At 37.1% G+C, this 26,790-nt stretch overlaps 1 protein-coding gene across 4 annotated transcripts in view; it reads right to left on the bottom strand.

The window, feature by feature from the left end:
- Window positions 1-22,946: 22,946 nt before the first annotated feature.
- zfhx3b (zinc finger homeobox 3b) overlaps window positions 22,947-26,790 on the bottom strand; it is a 275,668-nt gene continuing 271,824 nt past the window's right edge. For all 4 annotated transcript variants that reach the window (XM_055213083.2, XM_055213077.2, XM_055213070.2 and 1 more), the window contains one exon: window positions 22,947-26,761. In XM_055213083.2, coding sequence (XP_055069058.2) covers window positions 25,044-26,761 — 1,718 coding nt within the window. In that variant the 3' untranslated portion in view covers window positions 22,947-25,043. The remainder of the gene's footprint in view (window positions 26,762-26,790) is intronic.

The raw sequence follows: 26,790 nt of genomic DNA, 5'->3' as shown, positions 1-26,790 counted from the left end.
GAGACATCAAATATGGGTAAAATTTCTTCTGAGAGAAACCGATTGAAAAAACTACAACCACATGTAAACAGACCCCTTTTCCGTTTCCGGCGGTGGAGTGATATTTCAGCGAGCAATGAGTCTTCCAAGAGAAGTCTATGGAATTTTACAAAATACCACATAAAATATGACAGAAACTGTATTTTGCTACACTACTTGTTTTAATCATCAACGAACACCACAAACCACTCGGTGAGTAGCACAGTTTTAAAAATAAATGTTAAGTGTTGTTTTAATGACATGTTTGTGCATGGCCCTTGACTTCCGTTCTGAAGCAGTCAAGAGACGCTTCTAAACGAGTCAAAAAGTCAAGACACGACCCATTGTCAAAATTTCAGTGTCCATCACTGTAGTTCATCCAAAACAAACCAGAAATGAGACTCAAAGTGTTAAATACCGGAATTATCCTTTAAGTACGACATGAGGGTGAGAAAATGATGACAGAATTTTCATTTTTGGTGAACTGTCTCTTTAAAAGCCTTTGATTGAATGATTCTTTGAGGAACCAAAAATGTTCCTTCAATGGCATCAAGAACCTTTTGTAGAAACTTTATTTTAAAGAGTGCATTATGAGATAATTTTCTTGTTAACTGATCATCATTATATAAGCATGGAATATGTTTTGTGTAGTGTCTGTATTTCATTGGTAAGAAAAGTTTTAAAAATGTGTTTCCTCAGGTCAAAAATGTTGTATTTTCTGCAGCAAATTTTAGAAGGGAGAAATAATGTTCAGTTCAATTGATATTTAATAGGAAAAATGTGTATCTGAAGAGAAACTTTCAGAAATTCCTTAAAGGCACAGCAAGGCAGGAAACACTTAAGATGTATCTTTGATACTAAGGAAACATATTCAACATTGTATTGCATTATGTATGTTGAATATTTCAGAAAAAAGCCACACACTTCTTAAAATTACAAGCTCACACACACACACACACACACACACACACACACACACACACACACACACACACACACACACACACACAAACACTATCTATCAGGTCATGTCACATCAAAGTTTGAAAGGTATGGACATAGAAATGTGATCGGCACTGGAATTGCCAAACAGTAAAAAAACACATTTCTCCTGCAAACAACTTGAATTACAAAGTAATAGGAATGTGTCTTTGAACACATATTTCTTTTTGCTCACTCTCAGCATGCCTGTTTCAGTTTTTTACAAGAATAACTTCAGAAAGCAGCTCACTATTGTATGTCACACTGATTCTCCACAGTAAACATAGCCTGTAATTATAAAGAGGTTGGACATATAGTGCTAAAAGCCATTTTCTCACCACACAGCTAATATCTGATATACACATCCATGTATTTCTTACTTTACTTTGATTTTGTCTCGTTCTGTAATTCTTGCAGTAAACACAATGTCAATATATGATTAATACGCTAGAAAACTAGACGTGCCAAAAATGGAATTGCGTTTTTCCTCGCAAGATAAACAGTTCAAAGCGACAGACGTTTCAATAGCCAGAGCGAGTAAATCAAATGAAATCTTCCTGTCGTCAATATTCCTCAAAAATGATTACTTTAGCATCTGTCAGCCTTTTGTCCGTCCACATCACGTGCCTACAGACGTGCGCCCCTCCCCTTTAAACATCTGAATTTCGGTTCTGACTTGACACGACCGAAGTTATAATGGGAAAATCTGAGTGAAGCTGGGTATCCATGCAGCTTTATAATGATATCACATTCCCTTTGAAGAAAGAACAGTTTTAATAGCTGTAATGTTGAGGGCCCCGATCGGGCCCCGATGTACAGGCCCTCACCACCAGCGGCCTTAACTGCCCGAGATTGACGTGACCTGCAGTGAGGAGAGAGAGAGTGAGACATTCAGCATTTTAACGCCAGCTGCAATATCCGTTCCTCAGACATGTTTTTAAAGGCAGTCTCAGAAGGAGTTAAATTATTGATGTGAAATGGCATGCTGGATTTCATCTGGTGCCTGCTAATTAGACTGTAATTACGGTGGAGCTTTGCGAGCCCGTCTGCTCTGATTAGAAACACTTTTGCGGCCTGATCCTCATGACCTTTCCTTTAAAACTTCAGCTTCTCGGGATTAACAGCAAGCATCGGAGTAAACGCTCAACAAATGAAGGTGTTCTAGACGGAAGATGGCACAAGCTCATCTACAGTATACAGCAAAACACTCATCAGCATTAAATTAAACCACTATATATGTAACAAGATGACTAGTGCTGGCCTGACTTATAGGAAGTTTGCAAATAAAGTCGAAAGACCAAAATGAGAAAAGAGGAGAAGAGATAGAAATGAGAAGAGACAAAATTAGAAGACAAGAGACAACATTGAGAAAAAAGAAAGAGAAAGAGCAAAGAAAAAGATGAGAAAAAAAGAAAAGAGACAAAATGAGAAAAGATGAAAATGAGAAGAGACAGAAAGATAAGTCAGGAGAAGAAACAAAAAACAGACAATAAGAGAAGAGACAAATACACACAAGAAGACACACAAAGATAAGAGAGTTGAAGAAACAAAAAGAAGAGACAAACAGAGAAAGAGAAGGACAGAGGAGAACACAGAGGAGAAGACAACATAGAGACAAGAGACAAAACAAAAAGAGACGGGCAAACACAACAGATAGGAAAACAAAAGCCAAATGGAGAATATAGGAAAAACAAATCAAAGAAAAAAGAGACAAAAAGGAGACAAGAGATAAGATAAAATACAAAAACAAAAAAGAAGAGAAGAGAGGTGAAGGGATAGAAAGAGAAGAGAGGTGAAGAGAAAAAATTAGAAAAGAGATGATAAAATACAAAAGCAAAAAGAGAAGAGAAGAGAAGAGAAGAGAAAGACAAGAGACAAAAAGAGAAGAGACAAAATTAGAAAAAAGGAGATGATAAAATACAAAAACAGAAGAGAGGTGAAAAGACAAAACAAGAGAAGAGGAGAAGATAAAATACAAAAACCAAAAGAGAAGAGACAAAATGAGAAAAGAGGAGATGATAAAAAAGAGAAGAGAAGAGAAGAGACAAAAAAGAGATGATAAGATACAACAAGGGCAGAGAAAAAGAAAAGACAAAACGAGAAAAGAGGAGATGATAAAATACAAAGACAAAAAGAGAAGAGAAGAAAAAGAGAAGAGACAAAAAGAGAAAAGACAAAACGAGAAAAGAGGGGATGATAAAATAAAAAACAGAAGAGAAGAGACAAAACGAGAAAAGACGAGATGATAAAATACAAAAACAAAATAGAAAAGAGATGAGAAAGAGAAGAGACAAAAAGAGAAAAAGGAGATGATAAAATAAAAAACAGAAGAGAAGAGAAAGAGAAGAGACAAAACAAGAAAAGAGGAGATGATAAAATACATAAACCAAAAGAGAAGAGAAAGAGAAGAGACAAAACGAGAAAAGAGGAGATGATAAAATACAAAAACAAAAAGAGAAGAGAAGAGACAAAAAGAGAAGAGACAAAAATAGAAGAGACAAAACAAGAAAAGAGGAGATGATAAAATACAAAAACAGAAGAGAAGAAACAAAACAGGAAAAGAGGAGATGATAAAATACAAAGACAAAAAGAGAAGAGAAGAGAAAGAAAAGAGACAAAAAGAGAAGAGACAAAATGAGAAAAGAGGAGATGATAAAATACAAAAACAAAAAGAGAAGAGAAGAGAAAGAAAAGAGACAAAAAGAGAAGAGACAAAATGAAAAAAGAGGAGATGATAAAATACAAAAACAAAAAGAGAAGAGAAAGAGAAGAGACAAAAAGAGAAGAGACAAAACGAGAAAAGAGGAGATGATAAAATACAAAAACAAAAAGAGAAGAGAAGAGAAAGAAAAGAGACAAAAAGAGAAGAGACAAAATGAGAAAAGAGGAGATGATAAAATACAAAAACAAAAAGAGAAGAGAAGAGAAAGAGAAGAGACAAAAAGAGAAGAGACAAAATGAGAAAAGAGGAGATGATAAAATACAAAAACAAAAAGAGAAGAGAAGAGAAAGAAAAGAGACAAAAAGAGAAGACACAAAATGAGAAAAGAGGAGATGATAAAATACAAAAACAAAAAGAGAAGAGAAAGAGAAGAGACAAAAAGAGAAGAGACAAAACGAGAAAAGAGGAGATAATAAAATACAAAAACAAAAAGAGAAGAGAAGAGAAAGAGAAGAGACAAAAAGAGAAGAGACAAAATGAGAAAAGAGGAGATGTTAAATTACAAAAACAAAATGAGAAGAAACAAAACAGGAAAAGAGGAGATGATAAAATACATAAACAAAGGAGAGAGAGACAGAAAGAGAAGAGAGGTGAAGAGACAAAAAGAGAAAAGAGGTAAAGAGACAAAAAGAGAAAAGAGGTGAAGAGACAAAAAGAGAAGAGAGGAGAAGAAACAAAAAGGAGACAACATTAGAGAGATGAAAACACAAGACAAAGGAAAGAAGAGACAAAAAGAGAAGAGAGGAGCAGATCAGGATTTCCTCAACACACCTGGTCTCTATTATCTGCCCATTACACAGTCCTGCGCACCCCCGTACGGGGCAGCATGGGAACCAACTTCAGTGCTTTCATCCTCTCATCATTAGAGCAGTACGCCCGGGGTCAGGGCCTGTCCCACAGCCCTGCAAGCAGCAACACACAAAACTGATTTCTGTTCAGGAAAAGGGAAGGTGGAGGGAAAAAGGGGGAAGAAATCCGAAACAGGCCGCAGTCTGAGAAGTATTAATAAGAGCAAGTCTTCCACCAATTATTGTATTAAGAATTCTGCTTGAGGTTGGACCTTGGCCCAAAAACTATGTGAAACCTGAAGCCGTACCTCAAAGGGTTCTCTCTGTTTGTCTGTCTAAACCAGACCCTGCATATATAACCAACACTACCTTAATACAGCTGTATTCATTACTGCTCGCCAAACAACCTTCACATACTGTTTAAAACATATATACACACAGCCACAGAAAGTCAGATGAATATGGCATAAAATGAATATGTCTGAAAGACGCAGAGTAAGATTTATTCTGGTTATTTAGTACGTTTTTACCTTACGTCTCAAGCTGTCATATTTACGAGTGCATATATGGATCTACAAGGCTATGAGAAAAGGACCTATGATCCTGAAACTGAAAAGTAATTCGACCCCATTTTAGTTTAATGGTTTGTTAGCCATTCAAGGCAACATAAACGATTATCTGAAATAAATCCTGACTTTGCACCTCAAGGGGTTAAACCATAAAGCACTTTGCCAGACCCATCTGAGACAAATCTAAGAACATTCACGAGGACAAGAAGTACAGAAGAAGAAAAGAAAGCGTACATGGTCCTCCCATTATCATTTTTGTATGGGAGGGAAAGAAAAAAACAAACAGTAATGAAGTGTAATGGTCCACTCTCTCACAGCACCGTGTACTTTCAATCCCATAAATCTTAGCAAACATTTCAGGGCTTCAAAAAAGTTCTGCTCTCTCGCCAGGGCCAGAAAAAGCTCTCTGCATAGAATTACTTTGAGGTTACCGAGATGACACCTGGAGCAAAACTTTGAAGTGATGTAAAACTATCCCTCAGTTTCTGTTGAAATGATATATCGGGTATTGAAGAAAAGAGGCGACTGCTGCGGAGAGGGCGAGCGAGAAGAGAGAGAGCGAGAGAGACAGAGAAAAGTACAACCACATTCCCCGCACATATTCTCTTCATTACCAGAGAGGGGGGGAGCCGATCGCTCAATTATTGGCTGCCGTCACAGGCTAATATTCCAGCCTGTCAGGCCTGATTTTTGCTCGGTTTTGTGCCGACTCCTTCTGATGGAGCTCGTTTCGTGTTAACCAGAACCAGAAGGTGCTGTGAAAACTGTGACACCTGATCCTGTGTCCAAGAGACGGGAAATACGCCGGCGAGGCCCGCTGCCTGCCAACACGCTCGCCCGCCCCAGGACTCTAAATGGATGGTGGGGCGATGGGGAGGGGTCTGGCATGTTGGTCAAGGATAATCTCGAGGTGGTGATAGATATGCAATACAAGATTGTCTGAATGTAAGGAATGCGACACAGTTTGAAGACATTTAAATGTTGTACTTTTTGATACGATGCAGTTGTCCGTGTTCTTAACTATTTGATGATAAACATTTTTTCTGGATTGAAATACAAAATGAATGCGCATCCATCTATAACTTTATAGAAAGTATGTTTATTCTGTCATGTGAAATCCAAGCTAAAATGTCATAATGTAATGATGAGATTGGGAGCATCAAAGTTTGATTTCAGTTTCAATCTTTGACATGACCAACTCAATTTTAAATATATCAAGGTATTTTCACAGAATGTTCTTTACATTATGTAGGAGGATTTTATGAAAACAGTAAATCAAAAAAAGCTTTAGCTGGGTTTTCACAGACAGGGTCACAAATATGTAATATTGAAAATGGCTTATTTTGCAATTTTTTGCATAAAAGAAGAATGAAATGACATAACAGTTTTATTTTTGGGTAAATTGTGTTCCTGTATTTCAATTAGCAGTTGTGTTAACAACACAAAAGCTTTAATTTTTAAGTTTGATTCCTAAGAAATACACCAATACTGATCAAAAATGTACTGTAGACCCCCAAATGTTGATTAAAGGCTCTAAAGTCAATCTTGAAAATTGTTTCTAAACATTATAAATTTTAAAAATGTATTGCTGAAACAATCCATATAGCCAATTATATATATATATATATATATATATATATATATATATATATATATATATATATATATATATATATATATATATATATATATATATATATATATATATATATATATATATATATATATATATTAAGGCCGGGACTTTAAGGCGTTAATTAAGATTAATTAATTACACAAAAAATAACGCGTTAAACATTTTTAACGCATTTTAATCGCACTTATTTTTGCACCATGGAACATTTCTCATTGGATGGGTTTCGGCGGACCAACTACCGTTCATGACTTCAGACAACAACAAACCACAGTGAACATGAACGAAGAAGCTGATGAGATAGCTTTGGTTGGCCCCGTGGATGGGATTTTTTTTTATAAAAATCGAACGGATGGAAGCATCGATAAGAGCATGGTTGTGTGTAAGCTATGCAACAAGGAATTCACATATCACCGCAGCACATCGAGCCTCAAGTATCATCTCAATGCAAAACATATAGCAGCTAGCGTGGACATTAGCCCGACTCAGAGTACAACGACTATATATATATATATATATATATATATATATTAAATACATTTTGTTGAAAGTAAAGCTAAAGTAAAGCTTAATTAAATATATTTTTTGAATTTGGTTTAAACTTAATGTTTTAACATATATTTTAAATTGTATTAAGGGGCAACAAGTACATTTGTAATTTTAAAACCATACGCAAAAATAAATAAATGAATAAATATATAGACGGTTTCAGCAGTAACAACATAAACAAGCGGCTTTCGTGGTCAACACATAACTTCCGGTAAACTCCGCTAAATATAAATAACAACAAAGTTCTTTTAAAGTCGTTTATTTATATAACAAGCAAAATAAACACCACATAGATTACCTAGAAAATCTAAATTTGTTATTTTCGTAACAATTTGTTATAGCAACTAGTCAGAGCATTAAAAAAAGTGAAACCGTGAGTAAAGTTCTGGCCAGGCGCGTAATCGCGTCACTGCACGACGTGCGTCCTATGAAACCGTCTATATACGTCCTAAATATAAAAGTTTTTATAAAGTGTATAAAGTATACGTACTGTATATAATGTATGTATAAAATTATAGCCTAAGTATATTTTTGCTGTTTAAATTTAATTAGAACCTTTTTAAATCTGTTAGGTCTGTAACATACAAAGTTTCTCTTTCAATGTGATGTTTACATAAATGCTTTAATATATATATTTTAAATATATTTCAAAATAAAAAAATTATGGTCACAAATATATTGGTGAAAAATAAAAATTATTTGTAAACATATTTCAAAAATATTTCAGCACACAAAAATATTTTGTGCCTTTTTTTGTACATCATGTCTTTTTGGGACGTCTAATTAGTACCTAACTAAACTAGTACTGAGTTGCAGAGTTAGGGGCAGATCACACAGAACACGTTCATGGCATCTGTTGCACCATACGTCTTTACAAGGGCAATCTGAGCACCTGAAATTGAAAAAACGTCAACTCTGAGCGGAAAGGCGCCCCACGTCATTCACGTTTTTCCATTGTCCAATTAGATGCAGGGAGGGGTGGGCACCGCAATGCTCTTCTCTGAAGTCAATTAAATAAAGGCAGTGCAGTCCGCCTCGCCCTTTTAAACTTTAAAAACATGTTCTGTGTGATCGGGCCCTTAGAAAGTAAAAAAATTATTTAGAGCTTCTGTGTTCAGGATTATTTGAGAATGACACAATCATGAGCATCCATTCAGGTTACAAGTTTGAAAGTTGAGAGAGATGGCAGCTTTCCCGCGAGTGGGCGTGGTTTCAGTGCTGAGGCAGACACGCCCCCACGGCTTGAGAGCAGAGCATTCGAATGCTGCATATTTTTTTCAAGATAAACATAACTTATTTTATTAACTTGCCGTTTTTTCCACTATTCAAATATGGTTGGGTGAGTAAGAACACATTTTACCGTGCTGTCACAAACTCAGAACACATTTAATATCTAACTTTACAGGGACTTTAAATTAAAACATAAATGTAAAACTGAGAGACTGCCCGAGGAGCCGTTTTTAACTTAAAAAATAATGATTGACAGGTTCGCCTCACCTCCTCTTGTATAGCCGCCACATGCTTCCAAGCAGCCAGCAAATCTGGAGTCAATCTCCAAACTGTCTCATCTCCACTGGACACAGAAAAAGAAAAATCCTTCGAGCTTCAAACAACATAAGTAGATGATGACAGCGTTTTCATTTTTGGGTGAACTAATCCTTTAAGCACTACATATACTTCACGTTTGTTTTGAATTACACACATGATTTTCATATTGAAGCGAAGCATTTTTTTAAGATGCTCTGTGTATCAATTTAGTTGTACATGTGATCGATCGATCAGTTTGCCCTCTCCCGTCAGTGACACCTTCACAACCCCAAGCGAGGGTCGTTCTGTTTAAATAAAGCTCTCACTGATTCCCTCAATTCAAGGGAATGACTCGTCTTCCCTCTCTCCCTCGGATCCGCTTCACCCATCATTTCTTCTGACAGATGAGATTGAATTAGTCTGACCTGTCCTCGCTGTTCCAGCGTAATTTGGCTTTGACATTGATGGGAAGAAAGATGCACGAAATGAATGGAAGAAGAAGAGTGAGAGAGAGATGAAGGAGGGAGCAAGGAAGCGTTCACGGGTTGCATGGCAATGAACGAGGAAGCCCATCGCAGACCTTGACCAGATAAAATGTCTTGCTGTATAGTTGATATTGATCTCATATGACTGTTAGGGTCCAATCCCAATCATCACTCTCATGTTGTTACAAACCTGCATAAATCTCTTTGTTTTGATGAACACAAAGAAAGATATTTTGAGGAATGTTTTCAATCAAACCGTTCAGAAGCCCATCGACTTCCATAGTAGAAAAAATACTATGGAAGTCAATAGGGATTCTGATTGCTTTGGTAAACATAATTTTAACAATTATTTTAATAAAACATGAACATTTATACTTTTTTGAACAAAATGTAAGGGGTGTTTGCTCATACAGAAGACCAACCAAATCCCAGACCAAATACACCAGCATCATCCTATATTAAAGATATAAATAAATGCCCCCGGTTACACAGACAAGACTTAAGGCTAGACTAAAACACAAGTTTGAGGCATCTCAACTGAAAATAAATTGCACCGACAGATCTTAAAATATGCCAGTGCCATGGTTTGGTCTCAAGATGCACACCAGTAACATCTTGTTCTAAGGCATGTTTATTAAATATGCTTGAATGTTTTAACCCCTTATGTGGCGCAAATCCCTTTTGAATATAACTTTGGCATTTTTTAGTCTAATCTTGGTCTTGTTTTAAAGGACATAAATCTTAAATAAACAAAAGGTTACAGCAGTTTAAATTGATTTTAAGAAAGAAAAATATTTCAATAACATTAATTTTATAAATTATAAAAATGTAAATATTTCACAAATGTAATAATGCAAATATGAAGCCATAAGTCTCAAGTTGTTGTGATGCAAATTTCAAGCTAAAATCAGAAAAATTAGGTTTGTATCACACTTTTAGTGGTTTTACCAACAACCACCACTAGGTGTCAATGGTTTGCTGCACACTCTTGTCACCAATTAATAAATTACTGTCACTGCATTATTATTAATGCAAAAAGGTTTTGAAATATGAAAAATACATTCTAAGGGGTGGGACAAACCAAAGCTTTTTTACGCGTCTGAAAACGCCTGGAAGACATCGAATGCAAGCTGTTTTTTCAGCTGAGGGCCAGCTTTCTTCAGCCGAGGGCTTTGGTAGCTGTGATACTTGAGCTGTGAGCCGGTTGGTTGTTGTGATACTTGTCCCGCCCCTTCTCCACTGTAATTGGACGGGTGTGTGCGAACTGACATTGACGAGCGGAGCTTATCATTCAAAGTTGAATCTCTTTCAACTCTCGGCACTCAGAGTTGAGGGCGGAAAAACTGCCGAGCGCCCGGCTTTCAGCGTGGAAATAAACGCTAGCTGCTGGCTTATTTGAAAAACCCTGAGCTTCCATTGGAAACAATTGAAAACAAACGCCGGCCGCAGGCGTAAAAGCTTTGGTGTGCACGCCCCTTAGAGCTTTCCAATGATACATAGTTTGTCAACATTTTTAAAGATTTATAATGTTATGAATAAATAATAATCAATATTCATTCCTGGGGGGGGGGCATGTAACAAAATACTGTCACTACATTATTTCTATCATCAGATGACATTGAAATATGAAAACTAAATTTTGAGAGCTTTCCGGTGATTTTTTAGGTTAAAAGTATGGTTTTAGGGTTAAAAATATGTAAAAAACTAATTTGGCCTATCTGTGTGCCCCTGACCAATTAGAAACTGACTATCACTACACTCTTATAGCTTTCCAAGGATATATGGGTGATTCTCACGAAAACTTGGTTTTAAAAATGTCAAACATGAAAATGTAAAAATTGCTTAAATATACTTTTTTTCCCACCAGACATTGAAAAACAAAGTCTGGAGGAAATGGGAACATTAATTTAAAAACTTTTACTTATCATTTAACACTTTTTGTAACATAATTTAAAAAATTTGTCCTAAAATATCTCATTACCGCAACAGTCAGAAAACATCAACACTGACATATTTTCAAAATGACATGACAAACCTGAAAGAACATAATTTGGAGATTCTGCACATGCATTTAAAATCAAAGTATTATGCTTCTATTAATTAAATTAACATTTAATAAGCATCTGTTGCGGTAATGATAATCAAAATGTCGTGTAAGCATTCTGACAAGACAATGTTTCAAATTAACTGTAAAAAAATGATCTTACCTGGTAGCCATCTTGAAGTAACTGGTCCATGTGCTTGGTCACTCAAAATCAAACTTTATTAAAATTCTGTATGTGTGCTTAAACTGTTCTCAAAAAGTGTTGCGGAGGATGAGAACATCAGGCATGGACACATCATTTTCCTAATTTTTCTTCATTATTATTATCCATGAATATTCAGTAAATATTTTTTCTGTCATCTAAAGTAGTCTAGCAAAACATCCATTTATTTTTTTCTTAATATTTTTGTGTTAATTTGATTAAATTACAACATAACGCATGTTCAAACACAGCCGGACACATTGCGGTAATGAGAATTTCAGCAGAAAATGAGATAAAATTTCCAATTATAAATTCTTATGTTGAAATCACACATTGTCCAAGGTAGAACACAGTATTGTGTTAATTCTGATGCTTTTTAATGTTACTATATTACACATTTTAAAGCTAAAATCATTAGTGCCGTGGTGTTTCAATGGTTTCGTGAGAATCACCCATATAGTTTATCAAGATCTCTAGGTTTAGGACCTGTGGACCAGTGGCATTTTAGAAAATGACTCTCACTATGTAATTTCTTTACCAAAATGGTGATGATAAATGAAAACTAGACTCTTGAAGCTTTCAAACAATATATAGTTTGTCATGATTGGATAAGAATTCACACGCAAAACACTGAAGTAAACGTACTGTAGGCGTCCTGCTAGTGGGACAGTGACATTTAGCAGAATATAAATGTTTTGTGGCACACTCTCTTTATAAATGAATCAGTTACTCTCCTTACATAATTTATTTTATAAAACACTGCTGAAATATGTATTCTAGAGGCTTAGACCTTTCCAACAATACATAGTTTGTTGTGATAGATAAAAACTTACATTCAAAATATTGAAGTAAACTCAGGTGTCCTGCTCACGGGACAGCGCCACTTAAGGGGTTTAATTGACCTAAGGTCTAGCGAAGCCTTATCTGTGAAACCAGGCCTTAAAGTTCAAGCAAAAATACTGGTTGTATTTGTCTATGCAAGCGCAACTAATAAATACTGGCTAAGCTAGGCTAATGTCCTTGCTGGTACAGTAGCTTGAAAGAGTTTGAGTAGAAAAATAAAAAAGGGTTTAAAGTCGCACTGAGCTCTCCGCTCTTCATTTGTGATCATAACTCTCAATGCAAAGCAGCCAGAAAACCATTTATGCTTTTTTAACCATGACAACGACTATGATCACACAATCGTCTTCTGTACACTTGTGCCATTTGCAGTCAGTCTGGATTAACTTGTCGAACATTCGTACCCTTGATATTCCACAAATGACAGAAGTGAAGCTTGCAGGGTTTCGCTAAATAATACTGAAAAAGATGAGAGAACTGGGATATTACAAAGAATCATCAGTGCCACATCATACCACAACATAAAGCACTTCTCAAAGATGAGGGATTATTTTTTACGTGATTAGACACCTTAACCCTACTGAAAAAACCAGCATACCAGCAAGACCAGCATATGTTGTGTTTTGGTGCTGGTTTGCTAGTGAACACCAGCTAAACCAGCATCAAACCAGCATTAGCACCAGCTAAACCAGCAACAAACCAGCATTAGCACCAGCTAAACCAGCATAAGCACCAGCATCCCATGCTGGTCATACCAGCATATGTTGTGTTTTGGTGCTGGTATGCTGTGACCACCAGCTAAACCAGCATAGACTAGCATAATTCCCATGCTGGTCCATGCTGGTTTGATGCTGTTTTTTTCAGCAGGGAAGCCTGGAATACACTGCACGATTTTTGTCCTCTTATAAGATCATTACCTTATCACATGTGCGACATGTATCGTTTAAACTCTGGTACGAGAGGCATGTAGACTGTACGACGATGACACGGAAGCTTCGGCGTCTGCGTCACACGTTGTGCAACGTCACCAGCATGCGCTCGTGGTAAACAAATACCGGCGCGCAGGTCGTAGCAGCAAACACACTGTGTGGTGATCATGCCGAATATCTGACACTGCCAGAAAACTATCGTAGGTTATCTTTGGACGCAAGACCGGGAAAACGGCCGTCTTTGAACCTCTCTCACTGTACGACATAGGACTACCGATGGAGAGCCACGACCACAGAAATTGCGACGATAGTTTCACGATGGCAATCTTTCGTCTGGGACAGCCAATTATCGTGCAGTGTATCCCGGCCTTTAGCCAGTGGCCTCATTTATAAAAAGATGTGTAGAAACCAGCCTAAATTTGATCTTGCGATGATAAAGCACAAAAGATGCAAATGCATGTGAAATCTATAGCCCATCATGTGTGTGGTTCGTAATTTCAAAATATGTGTTTGGCGCGTTGAGTGAACCGCATCACGTGTCTTGTCAAAATAAGTGCCTGCTGCAGACGCGTCTAAAAGGTTTATGATAAAAGAGACGCTCGCGTTTGCCAGACACTCACATAATCTCATGTGTAATCAGAGTTTACTGTTAAGGGAGTGTCTAGCGTGTATTTTGTGAACGTTTTGTGAAGCATCTCTTTTATCATAAACGGTTTTCACACGTGTGCGGCAGGCACTTATTTTGACAAAACACGTGATGCACATGGTTCACATGACGCAACAAACACAAATTTACTTAACCTCATGACATTCATGAAATTCCTTAATTATTTATACTTACGGTATACATATTATTTATTACAATAAGCAATTTATGCACCCCTTTTGCGTGAGCCCCTCGCTCAGGTTAAATTATTATATTTGGCTCTCCTCTAAACACAATGTGGTTTCACTGTTGACAGTTTTACTCCCAAATGTAAGCCTTGGGAAATAATTAAATCTGAGTCCCTGAATCAGTGAGGTGAACTCTATACCCCCAGGTCACCAAGCCTAAAAGAGGAAGCACCTTTGCATAATAGAAACGTTACAGGCAGGCGCTAACTTAATTTCACACTCCTAAACTCAGTGCTGGTACAACATAACATCACAGTGTGAATGCCATCTGGTCTGGGGTTTAAAGGAAGCAGCTTGGATTTTTCACGTTGATCTAATTAAGCTGTTTTTTAATTCATTTGGGATGTTCTGATGTGCGTTAACTGGCTCAACATGGCTTGCGGATCTGGAGCCACTTTCTGACCATGAGATCTCGGCCTTAAACTCCTTGACTCCAGAAAGTATGGGGGTGTTGAAGAAGCAAACCGTCTTGTTTCCTAGACCTATACGCTTGGGTAAGGATGAGCAGTTTGGGCTTCCTCTGGTGCACAAACTTTAAAACAATACAGTCTACACATGCTAGAAATATTGAAAACAGGAGGCCCGATCCAATGCTGTGGAAATTTAAGCCGTGAGATTTTTAAAAAAAGGCACCCGTCCAAATCCATGTCTACTGATCTCACTCTATGTCTTGTCATTCAACACTTCAGCAAACTATTGAATTCTTACACTAAGGGTAAATTGCATGTCTTCAGTCAGACAGTATAGTGAACAGTTGTACTTAACTGTGAGGGCTAAGAATAATTTCGGCTCTGCAGCTGTCTGAAATATGAATTTAAAAACCATAAGCCCTTTGGAAGCATATGATTAGATTTGGGCTCCGTTCAAATTCTCTTTAAACGTTACTTTATAAATGCAGTCAGTTTGCAGAAGGTCACTCAATCTCCACCCCTGCTTAAAGCGCAATAATAGCATAGCCTTAAACAGAATGTAGCTCTATATCAGGGAAGATTTTTAAAGCACAGACAGAGAGAGGGACTATAAACGCGCCGTCCATATTAAAATAAAGTTTAATTTTTCAGAAAGCATCTAATTTCATAAGGAGTCTTCTTGCATCAGATTCAGGCCAATGTGATTTGAGTGTGTCAAATATGCTCTTCATAATGTGGGAAGATGCAGCATTTTTGCATCTATTTTTATGTCACTTGAACTTTGCAAATTAAGTTAAAAAAATGTACTTGTTTTTATAAGTTATGTCAACTTATCACAGGTCAAAACTTAAAATAGTAGGTTGAATTAACTTTCCAGGTGAAAAAGTAATACACTTCCATAGTGTACTTAAAGTGCTTTATTTCCGCACAATATTTTTGTACTTAATATACAAAAAAAGTCATCTTTAGTACTTTTTAAGATGTTCTTAATATCATCTAAGTGTTCTTCACTGTGCTATTTTGAGACACCGTAAATATGAACTAAAATGTGCTAAAAATTTATTTTAAAAAAGTATTTAGGTACCACTTGTAGTAAACTTGAACCCATCTTTGTATGAAAGTTGAGTACAAGTTTAATACAAGTGTTAACTAAATACATTTTTTTAATACAGAGATAGTAAGTTAAAAGTGCATTTTAGTTCATATACATGGTGTCGAAGTACACTTAGATAATCTTAAGAACATCTTAAGAAGTACAAAAGATGAATAAGTACAAAAATAGTGTGCAAAAATAAAGCACTTTAAGTACACCAAATTTTTCACCTGGGTTGCAAAACCAAGTTGTTTTAACTTAATGCTGCATTTTTTACAGTGTGGTGGGCAAAATGATTAGAACGCCTGACAGATCAGAAAATCTTGACCTTTTTTGCCTCACGGAAAGTCGTGTTACAGTCACAAAATTTTTTATTAATTTTTTCGTGTCCGTGGCAGAAAATGTCTTTTTCGTGTCATTCACACAAATTTCTATAAATAGTTTTTCGTGTCTGTGGCACATCTTTTTTTCGTGGCATTTTATGTATTGTTTTTTCATTGTTTTTCATTTTTCATTTTTTAACCATTGTCGCTTGGGGTTAGAATTACTTTCTGTTAAATTTTTAGACATCCTAACCCAAACTCCATGCGGGAATAGCTTTAAAAGCAGAAGAAAAACATGTAGAAACCAATACATAAAGTACATCCTAACCGCAACCCCAAGCGACAATGATTTAAAAATAGGAAAAAAATGAGAAAACAATACATAAAATGACACGAAAAAGAAAGTCATGCCACGGACACAAAGGTTTATATAAATTTGTGCTGAGTGACACACAAAAAATTTTTTAGCACATTTTTCGTGACTATAACACGACTTTCCGTGAGATCATGTTGCTCCAAAACATGATTTCATTTCATAATGATGGTTACTTTGAGCACAAAAAATATCAGATGAAGTGAATCATACTGTTTTTATCCAGTTTTAACTTTAATATTTGGTTAAGGGTCCAGACTTTGAGGGGGCCAGTAAGGAAAATAACTTAAATTGCCTCGTGATGGCCACACCCCGTACAAGCTGAATTAAAAATATTGAGGAAAGTTGTTGCCCTAAAATAATTAATTAAAGTGAACTAAAACAAGAATAGGCTACATTTAACTTCAGTAAACTTAATTTTAAGTTGATTTAACTTGAAACAGTTTGTAGTATCAATTGCTCTGTCCAACATCTCCACTCAGTTAACGGAGTTGAAATATTTAATAATTCTTATTAATTTATATTACTTTTGGTGTTATAAATAGTTTATAACAAAAAATTCATGACTGATTATACTGTAAGTCAGTCATTGAATAAACTCGATTCTCCACAGACAAGCACAAAACTGTATTTTGTACATGCATTGTCAGTACTGTGGACAGGGTTCATGTAAGTAACTTTACAAAATTATCATTTACAACAAAACAACGTAATAAATATGATAGCTTAAAGGTGCAGTGTGTAATTTTTAGAAGGATCTCTTGACAGAAATGCAAAATAATATACAAAACTATATTATTGGGGTGTATAAAGACCTTTCATAATGAACCGTTATGTGTTTATTGCCTTAGAATGAGACGTTTTTATCTACATATACCGAGGGTCCCCTTACATGGAAATCGCCATTTTGTGCCGCCTTGTTTCTACAGAAACCCTTAATGGACAAACTTGTTTTTACCAAGTTGTCTCCGATGACATGTTTGTCCTGTGGCGGCTACTGTAGCTTCTCTATGTGATTAAAAAATGAGGGGTAAGCAGTGGACTGCTTAATTAAAGTGAAGCACCTCACCACTAGATGCTGCTAAAATGTATTCACTGCACCTTTAAACCTCCACGATATTATGGGGCAGTTTCCCGTACAGGGTTTAGGCTAATTCAGGACTAGGCCTTATTTATATTAGGTCATTTAAAAAGTTTTTACAAACATACCTTACAAAAAACACTACAAGTGTGCATCTTGAGACAAAACAATGTCACCAATATAAGGTAAGATTAGCCAGGACAAGGTGTTTTAAAATTGAAGCAGCTCAAACTTGCATTTTAGTCTGGGACTAGGATAAGCCCTGTCTGGGAAACCGCCCCTATATTAACAGATATTTAAGTAGTTAAGGTTCTTATTATCAGTTTTATTTCTGTGATAAAGCATAAATAATCCAAATATTCTTGCACAAATGATTATGTGTAATCCTCACAACAATTTTAAGTTAATTTCACTTGAATGTTTTAGTTTAATGACTTGTGTACACTTAAAAGTTAAATGAACTTAGATTTTTTAAGTATATGTCCAAAACACAAAATACTAAGTAATGTTTACTTCATTGTTTATGTAAGAACAATATCTGGGTTAACAGTGCACTGTATCTACAAAGTCCTCATTATGCAATCATAAGGGAATTTAGGCCATTTTCCTTATTGGCCCCCTCAAAGTCCAGACCTCAGCCCCATTGAGCAAATTTGAGGCAAGTTGGAAAATAAACTGCAGAAGGCATGGGACAACATTACTGATAAAATAAAATAATGATGTGCTGTCACTGCTCCAAAATTAAAATAGGATAAAAACAATATGACTGACTTCATCTGATATTTGTTGTGCTCAGCCACTCATGAAGTAGAATGATTTTATGTAGAAAACAGTAAATCACAAAAAAAAAATGACTTTGGCCAAGTTTTCCCAGACTGGGTCACAGATTGCATTTGATTCTCTATATGTCAAAATGAATCTAAGAGCAGGGCTTTTAACTTCACTTGAAATTAGATTGATTCGAAGACTTAACTTCAATTTGTCATAAACAGCCACTTCTAATTAGCCACATGTCTGCATATCTTGCTTAATATGTTTTAATTAATCTTGTTCATGGATGCTCCCTAAGAGAAACATCAATGTGACCGCTATTACAGACATCTCTGGACCAGCGAGAGAATGAACTACTGTATATGCAATGTGCTGCAATCATTTGCATCATATTCAATTCATTTAGGGTTAGTTACACTCTCAGAAATAAAGGTATAAAAGTTGTCACTGGGACAGTACCCTTTCAAAAAGGTACACCTTTGTACCCCAAAAGTACTAACCCTAACCCTTAAGTGCATATTAGTACTTCAAAGATACATATTGGCAGTTCAAAGATACATATTTGTACCTAAATGATACATATTAGGACCTTTATTAAAGGGTACTGCCCCAGTGACAGTTTTGTACATTTATTTTTGACAGTGTATGGTCAATCTCAAGCCAAATAACTGATCAGATTAAAATTATTTGAATATAAATTTTGTGCCTTAAAGATTTTCTAATTTTTTATAAAAAATGCGATAATTTACTCACCCCCAAGAAGTTTGTCTTTCTTTGTTCAGTTGAGAATAAATTAAGTTTTTTGAGGAAAACATTCCAGGATTTTTCTCCATATTGTGAACTTTAGTGGACCTCAACAGTTTACAGTTTTAATGCAGCTTCAAAGGACTCAACCGAGAAAAAAGGGTTTTATCTAGCGAAACAATCGTCATTTTCGGCAAAAAAAAAGTACTTTTTAACCACAATGTCTTGCATAATCCTTACTACATAATCACGTCGAAAGGTCACGCATGATGTATGCAAAACTACAGCTCCATTGAGGAGAAAGAGGACCGTTGTGATGTTTTATGATTCATAATGTAAATTAATGTCTTCTTGTCAGTTTATTGTTTAACATAGTCCACAAGTGTGCGTTTCACAAATGTAACACGTGACCTTTGGACGTAATATGTAAGGTCGCGCTGGCGCATCACATGGTTAGTGCAGACGTGAAGTGTGGTTTAAGACCTTTAATTTTTTGACAAAAAATGGCGATCGTTTCGCTCAATATGACTCAACCCTTATGACTTAATTGGGATCGTTTAGAGCAGTGGTTCTCAAACTTTTTCAGCGTGCGGCCACCTTTGTGTACGGTGCATTCCTTCGCGGCCCCCCCAAAGAAATTTTATGACAAAAACCAGTTCTAAAACTTCACATTTTAATTAAACAAAACATTAAATTATACAAAGTAGTGCTGCCTTATTTTTTTTTAGGTTTAATTTCACAGAATTCATGATAATGTATTTTATAAAATGTCATAAAACTGGGGCCCCCCTGGCACCATCTCGCGGCCCCCTGGGGGCCCCGGACCCCAGTTTGAGAACCACTGGTTTAGAGCCCTTTAAGGCTGCATTGAAACTGCAAACCGTTGAGGTCCACTATATGGAGAAAATTTCTGGAATGTTTTCCTCAAAAAAATATTTCTTCTTGGCTGAACAAAGAAAGACACAAACAATTTGGATGATATGGGGGTGAGTAAATTATCTGTATTTTTTAATGAAAGTGGAGTAATCCTTAAAGGGATAGTACACTCCAAAAAAGAAAATTGTGTCATGATTTACTCAGCCTCACGTTGTTTTAAACCTATGAGTTTGTTTCCTCTGTTGAACACAAAAGAAGATATTTTGATAAATAATGGTAAAGCACGCAGTTAACGGTACCATTTGACTTCCATAGTATTTGCTTTTCCTACTATGGAAGTGAATAGGTACCATCAACTGTGTGCATAATTTAACAACATATATTTTTTGTTCAACAAAAGAAACTCACACAGGTTTAAAACAACACAAGGGTGAGCTATCACTTTAATGTCCAAACTTTAAAATACTATTAAAAATAATGATCACACTTTATGAATGCAAAACGAATTTCATACACTAACATAAGAATAACAGGTAACACTTTACAATAAGTTTCATATCAGCATTAGTAAATGCATGAGCTAACAGCATCTATCAATAAATACAAAATCTATTTGTTTATTGTGCATTAATATTAACAGATGCAATAATATGTACCAAAATTAATAGTCTGTAGAAGTACTGTTACCAGCTGGAACCTTATTGTAAAGTGTTGTAAAGTGTTGTGAAGTCAAAGAAGGTCACGCATTAAACGGCCCAATACAACATTGCTTTTATGCTCATACTTTTTAATGTATCACAATGAGCAAGAAACATACTTGATGAAATATTTTCAAAGGAGTATATTCAATTACCATCTACAATCAACTTAACTAGGACAACAAGGTTTTTGTGACAAAAGTTTCTCTTTAAAAGTCTGAAGTTCCACGTGGTTTATGTATGTTAGTCTCCATGTCATTTGGTACAGTTTGGAAATCTTCATCATATAATTACAGTAACAAAAAGCTAACAAGACTACAGTATAGAAAAGACATCAAGAACAACATTTTTGGTTTAACTTGCTCTTTTTGTACATTGCAAGGCTGTAAGTTCTACCCTCGGATGGGCTACCTGGAGCCACAGAGCCGTGCTTGCGAGGCTCAGAGGAGGAATAAATCGAGGAGAAACGAAAGAGAAAAAAGGAAACCCAAAAAGCGTCAAAAATGCTGTGGCACCAGGAGCCACGCTAAAGGAACAGGAGGCTCCGGTAGCAGTTCGTCCTTGAAACTGGAGCAAATGGTTTTCGTTTGGTTGCTTGTTAGTTTGGTTATTCATTTTGGTTGATTCGCTTTTTCGTGTTCATCTGCTTCCTTAGGAATGACACCCAAGAAAATCCCCTCCCCTCGAACAGTGAAGGTAAACTCGTCGACTCCGTGCCAGCGTGGGCCGTGCCACTTTCTGATCGGAGGAACCACGCGTCAGTCACCGAATCAGGCGGGAGGAAATGAAACGGGTAGCAACACCATGAACTGGGAGACAACGTAAGCAAGCGTCCAAGTCCGTCCCTTTCAGAAGTGCAGAAAATGTCCAAGTAGATGCAGTACCAGAGAGAGACAAAAGTCCCAGATAAATTCCTCTCCGTGTCACGTATGTCCACCGCACCGGTTGTAGAGTCCACTCGTTAGTTAAATAATGACTTGATATCCGGGTCGTGCGTTTACCCTGCTCCCGTGCCCAGTTTTGGTGTGCCAACAGCCTTCTTACAGACATCTCTCTTAAGATTCCCAGAGTTCATTTCTCTTTAATTTCCTTCTTTGTCATTTCAAAGAAAAGTGTTGACGTCTTTAAATATATCTATATCTGTATACATGTTTATTTTCACAGTGGGCAAAACGATGACCTCTACAGCAAAACCTGCTCTTTGCAAAATGTCCACAAAAATCAAGTATCTCAATGATGGATTTCAGCCATGTGTTGGATTAACCACAATAAATATACACTCATCAGGGGCACCAACTCGTTCTTTTTTTTTTTAACCGCACCAAGCTTTGGCCACATTCATAAAACTAAAACAATAACTGCTCAGTGCTTCCGTGTCCTCTATCACCACGTTCTGCCATTATTGTGTTGAACTTTACCGAAGATTCAGCTTTGCAGTTCAATGTGGGTTTTTTGGTGCGAAACAAAAAGTAAAAAATAGAATACAAAGTATAAAAACTCAGACTGATGCTGGCTCTTATGAAACACACACACGCACGCGCATACACACACACACACACATACAAAGTCCATGCTGGCTGAAACAATTCTGCCCCACTTGGAGAGCCTTTAAAAAACGAGAACACTTTGGAAGCGAGAGAGATACGACTGTGTCGAGACGAACAAATACAGAAACATTGTAACACCATAAAGTGGCCAGAGAAAACAAACAGGTGAGATTTAAAGCTGGCATTGAAACATTAATTTAGAAATGGAAAACAATAACGAAAGAATAAAATATACAATTATAACAATAAAGATATTATCTGAGAGCGAAAACAAAAATAAACTATACAATATCAGAATTCTTGAAAATAATTAGGACTCGGATTGCAGATCGAATGAACCCAATTTCAAAAGGACGCACGCCAAATACATTTGAGCCACCCGAAAGCATCGTGACTCGCTTCATTTTAGATGAAGGAAAAGCTATTTGCATTTATGATGGGGATTCATTTGGATAAAACAGAACCGTGAGGACATCTTTGGACAGGAAGGCAGAACTCTACCATATCACATTTAAAACAAATCCTGCTTCGTCTCAGTCTTACAATGCTTTGGAATGAAGATGCCCCATACAGACCAGACATATCATGCATGGAAATGGCTTTACACCCTGCAGAAGACAAATTCCCTACTTTCTGTTTGTGAATCGATATGCACGTCGAAGTATGCATGTTGACATATGTACATTTTTGGTAACCACTATGATCTAGTTTAAGTGAGTCTTGCAGGGATTCAGAAATTTAGAATCGAGAGGTGACGCTCAGCAATCCATGATGGCAAAGTAACACAACAGCTTAGAGTCACCTTAGGATAGATTTGTACTCAAATTGAATAAAACAAGCAGTCCTTGCTTAAGAAATGAAAACTCGGGTGTAGTATTTGGAATGCACTGTAATTTTTACAAACATTATAGATATCATTGGCTTTAAAACATTGGTCTGTTCAAAAATGAAAAAGCTAAAATGTCCTTTGGAACACGTGTTCACAGTCTTCAAAAGTTCAGTTTTTGCAACAAGAAGGGGAAAAGGATGTTGCAGGGGCAGGGAAATGGTTTATTGGGTTTCTTCTTTTCGTTAAAGCTTAGCCAAAAAGCAAAAGGAGCATGCATCTAGGTATTCTTCCTTTCCGAATCTACATTAGCAGCAAAACATATGTCCTCAAAGACCAGACCTTGTACATTTTTTACAAAAGAAAAAACAACAACAATAATAACAACAACAACAAAAAAATGGATTTCATGTGTGACAGAAAACTTCAACAAAACTTTTATTTTACAAACTGCAATGGCTCTGTAACGGTGCTGCTCCACAACGCAAGGACAGGGGCCCTTTAAGATTTTTGGTTTTCTTAGTATTTGATGTAAAAAGCCACCCGCTTGCTTGCAAAGAAGCAAAAACGGCAATCTGATGCGTACTTCTTTGATTTTAAAACTTTTACTTTCTTTAAAAACAGCAACAAATTCTCAAGTATAAAGAAGCCTCTTCTCATCTTTATGCACCAATGGTGAAAGTGTTAAGTCTTTGGATTTTCTTTTCGTTTTAAAGCGTGAGAATTATTATTAGTATTTCTTTTTTCATTATCGTACATGACAACAAAAAAGTTGAAATCAACGTAAAGCCTATAGCAGACTGCAGCCACACTACATGGAAACATGTATCTGCTTTGTAGTGCTTAAGGAGAGGCGGTTATCTCCGAATCTACAAAGGCAGGGGAGTACAGAAAAAGGGAAACACATAGACAAAGATAGAGAGAGAGAGAGTCAGACAGTGGTAAGTGCACTAAGGTAACACAAAAAGAACAAAAACACACCCCAGATTTCTCTTGGGTTTTGGGTCAGTGCTGAACTAACCATCGAGTCGGGACAACAAAAACCAGGGAGTGGAGAATTTGACACAAAAAGAGTAGAGATCGTTTCCTGCTCCTTATTCTAGTCTATTGGAATGACCAAGACAACATCAAATGAAGCGCCTTAAAGTTGGACGATACAAAAGCTAAATGTACACAAAGATTTTTCAATCTACCATACTGTTTAAATTCATTTCCAATGCAACAATCTACTTAACACCAAAAATGTATATATCTATCATAAATACAGAAAGTTTTTCCCTAAAAAAAATCTTTTTTCCCCCACCAGTCTGCAATGCTTTTCGTGTCTGGGTAAAACGGGATCGGTAATCTCCCGTTAAAAACAAACAAACAAAAATAATTAGGAAGGTTTAAAACCAGCAATTCAGCTACTCATTGAATGCCCAGAAAACTTTTAGTATCGTTTCTGAATACTTTCAGCCAATAAAATCATATAAAAACAGAAATGTATATCATTTGTTTAGAACAAAATGAATAAAATAATGACTTTTTGTAACACAAAAAGGTTGTGAGCTGTTGACCTGAGAATAAAATAGACATTATTTTTCTTTTCTTTAGCAAGCCATTGGTATTTGAATGCTTAGATAGCAAGAAAACTGTAAGACTATTCTCCCATACAGTACATACTGGCTTTATGTGACTGTGCTATTATGGAATAAGAAACACAACTTGTTGACTCGTTCTTTGTATAGAGGGTTGTGTGGGGCCGTTTAAATAACTTTGAGGCAGTCCACTGCATTCCACTAGCAATAACCAACTGTTACTGCTGTGATCTCTATTCATTTATATATATATATACTGCATACATGTATATATATATGCATCTGTGTGTGTGTATCTTTATATATTAAAAGTTGTAGTAAACTAAAACCAGCATGTTGATATGGGAAAACAATCCACTAACATTTAAATTTTTGGTTACAAGCTTTGGAATTGCAGTTAGTCTTTACACATCTTTTCTGAAATTGGTTTGTATACTTTTAAACATATTTTAAACATTGCTGCTTTTTGTTTTTTCTTTTGTGTTTTCTTCTGTCTTTTTTCCTTTTTTTCTGTTTTATATCGTTTGTCACTGAAAGCTTTTACAATCTGATGGAGTCCGATCCTACACTAGTAAGGTTACTACTACAACTACTACTGTCTTTTAGACAGCCAGGCTGTTGTGGCTCCTCTGCTGGCCTGCCCAGCCTGTCTGCTGATTTCTGACTGCTGTCAGAATCAGATTCGTCGGTAAAGACGTCTGTTGGTATCGAGGTCTGGACCCCTGAGGTGCTCAATGAACTTGAGGTAACCGTTGAAGGAGAGGAAACTGGAGGAAACGAAGACAATGAAGAAGTGGGGACATGGGGCTTCCCAGCTAAAGCTCTGGAGAAAGGGGTCTGGGACCAGGGTTTGCCTGCGGCTGTTGTGTTGAGCGGGGTGGCCGTGAAGGTAGAGGTGCATGAAGATGCAGGCACGGATGAGGACGGCGTGGTGGCTGATGTCATTGGCGGAGGGGATGGGGTGTTGTTTGAGTGAGTGGCAGACTGCGAGGTAGATGCGGTGTTAGGACTGGGGAAGCAGGCTGAAGAGTGAGGTAATAAACTAGGCGCGTGCTCTTTGGCATTTCTGGATCTTTTGATTGTTCTGTGTTTGTGCAAGGCTGAATTCAGGTGTTGACTAAGCGCTTTGTTCCCATCTAGAGTGGTATCACAGGCAAGGCAGTCATAGAGGCTGCGCTCTCCTGCGTTTCCACCACTGGGGACCCGAAGCAACATCTCTTGCAGGTTTGCCACAGACTGACCGAAAAAGCAAACTGACTTGAGGTGGCTTATAGCCGCTTCCTCCTTGCTAAAGACAGCTTGACACTTGCGGCACGCCAGTCGGTATTGAACTTTGGGGACAATAAATTGGTCAGGAAGGGGGTCTGCACCTTTGCCGTCCACTTCATGCTGCTCAGTGGTTAGGTTTTTGTGAGTGGAAGAGGTTTCGGCAGAGGAAGTGCTCTTCTTCTCCTCTGTTTTTACTGAATCTTTGGCAGGGTCCTTACGGTCTACTGAATTTTGTGATGAGACTGCTGTTTGGCTCGCTTTGGGCTGCTGAATCTGCTGAAGCTGGCGCTGCTGCTGCTGAAGTGCCTCTTGCAAGCTCTGTTGGTATTGCTGGTAATGCTGAAGCAAGGATCCTGGTGATAACCCCATAAGGGCCTGTGATAAAGCTGGGTTGTAGGGGAAAAGACTTTCCATTCCATACATGGGCTGAAGATATCCACCTTGAAGGGCACCTGGTATCTGAGGGGCGTAATATGGAGAGAATCCTGGCATGAAGTAGGGCAGGAACTGACTTGTTAGTAGAGCTGTTGGATCAGAGGCTAAAGCTGCCTGCAGAGCTTGAAGTTGGGCAGTATCTACCACATACTCCATACCAGGTGTTGGCATTGATGTGGCTGGAACAGCGGGGTCAGGTTTTTCTTTCTTGGCACTGGCAGCAGAAGTGGAGGGAGCAGGAGTTCCTCCAGCTGAAGATGGTGTAGAGGGCTTTTCAGCCTTTTCCTTGGATTTTTCTTTTTCTCTGGTCCTCTCTGTATGACGATCTTTGGGGGGTTCAGGACGAGGACATGTCTGTGTTGACAAAGAGTTTGATGTAGATGTTGGGGTAGGGCTTGAACGGGGAACAGATGTACTGGCCTGAGCTGGGCTGGGTGAAGCCAAGGAAGAGGATGAAGGGGTCTTGTTGGGTAATCCAGATGTTGGGAGACTAGGTGAGGGTACACTGGCACCAGGCATGTTCAGGAGGTTTGGAGGTTTTGGTGGGGTTAAAGCTGAAAAAGAAACAAAATTGATTAGTAAT

Source organism: Misgurnus anguillicaudatus, chromosome 21 (genome assembly GCF_027580225.2).
Source record: "Misgurnus anguillicaudatus chromosome 21, ASM2758022v2, whole genome shotgun sequence".
NCBI lineage: Eukaryota > Metazoa > Chordata > Actinopteri > Cypriniformes > Cobitidae > Misgurnus > Misgurnus anguillicaudatus.
Note: the sequence above shows the minus strand (reverse complement) of the source record. Positions and strands in the feature narration are given on the sequence as shown.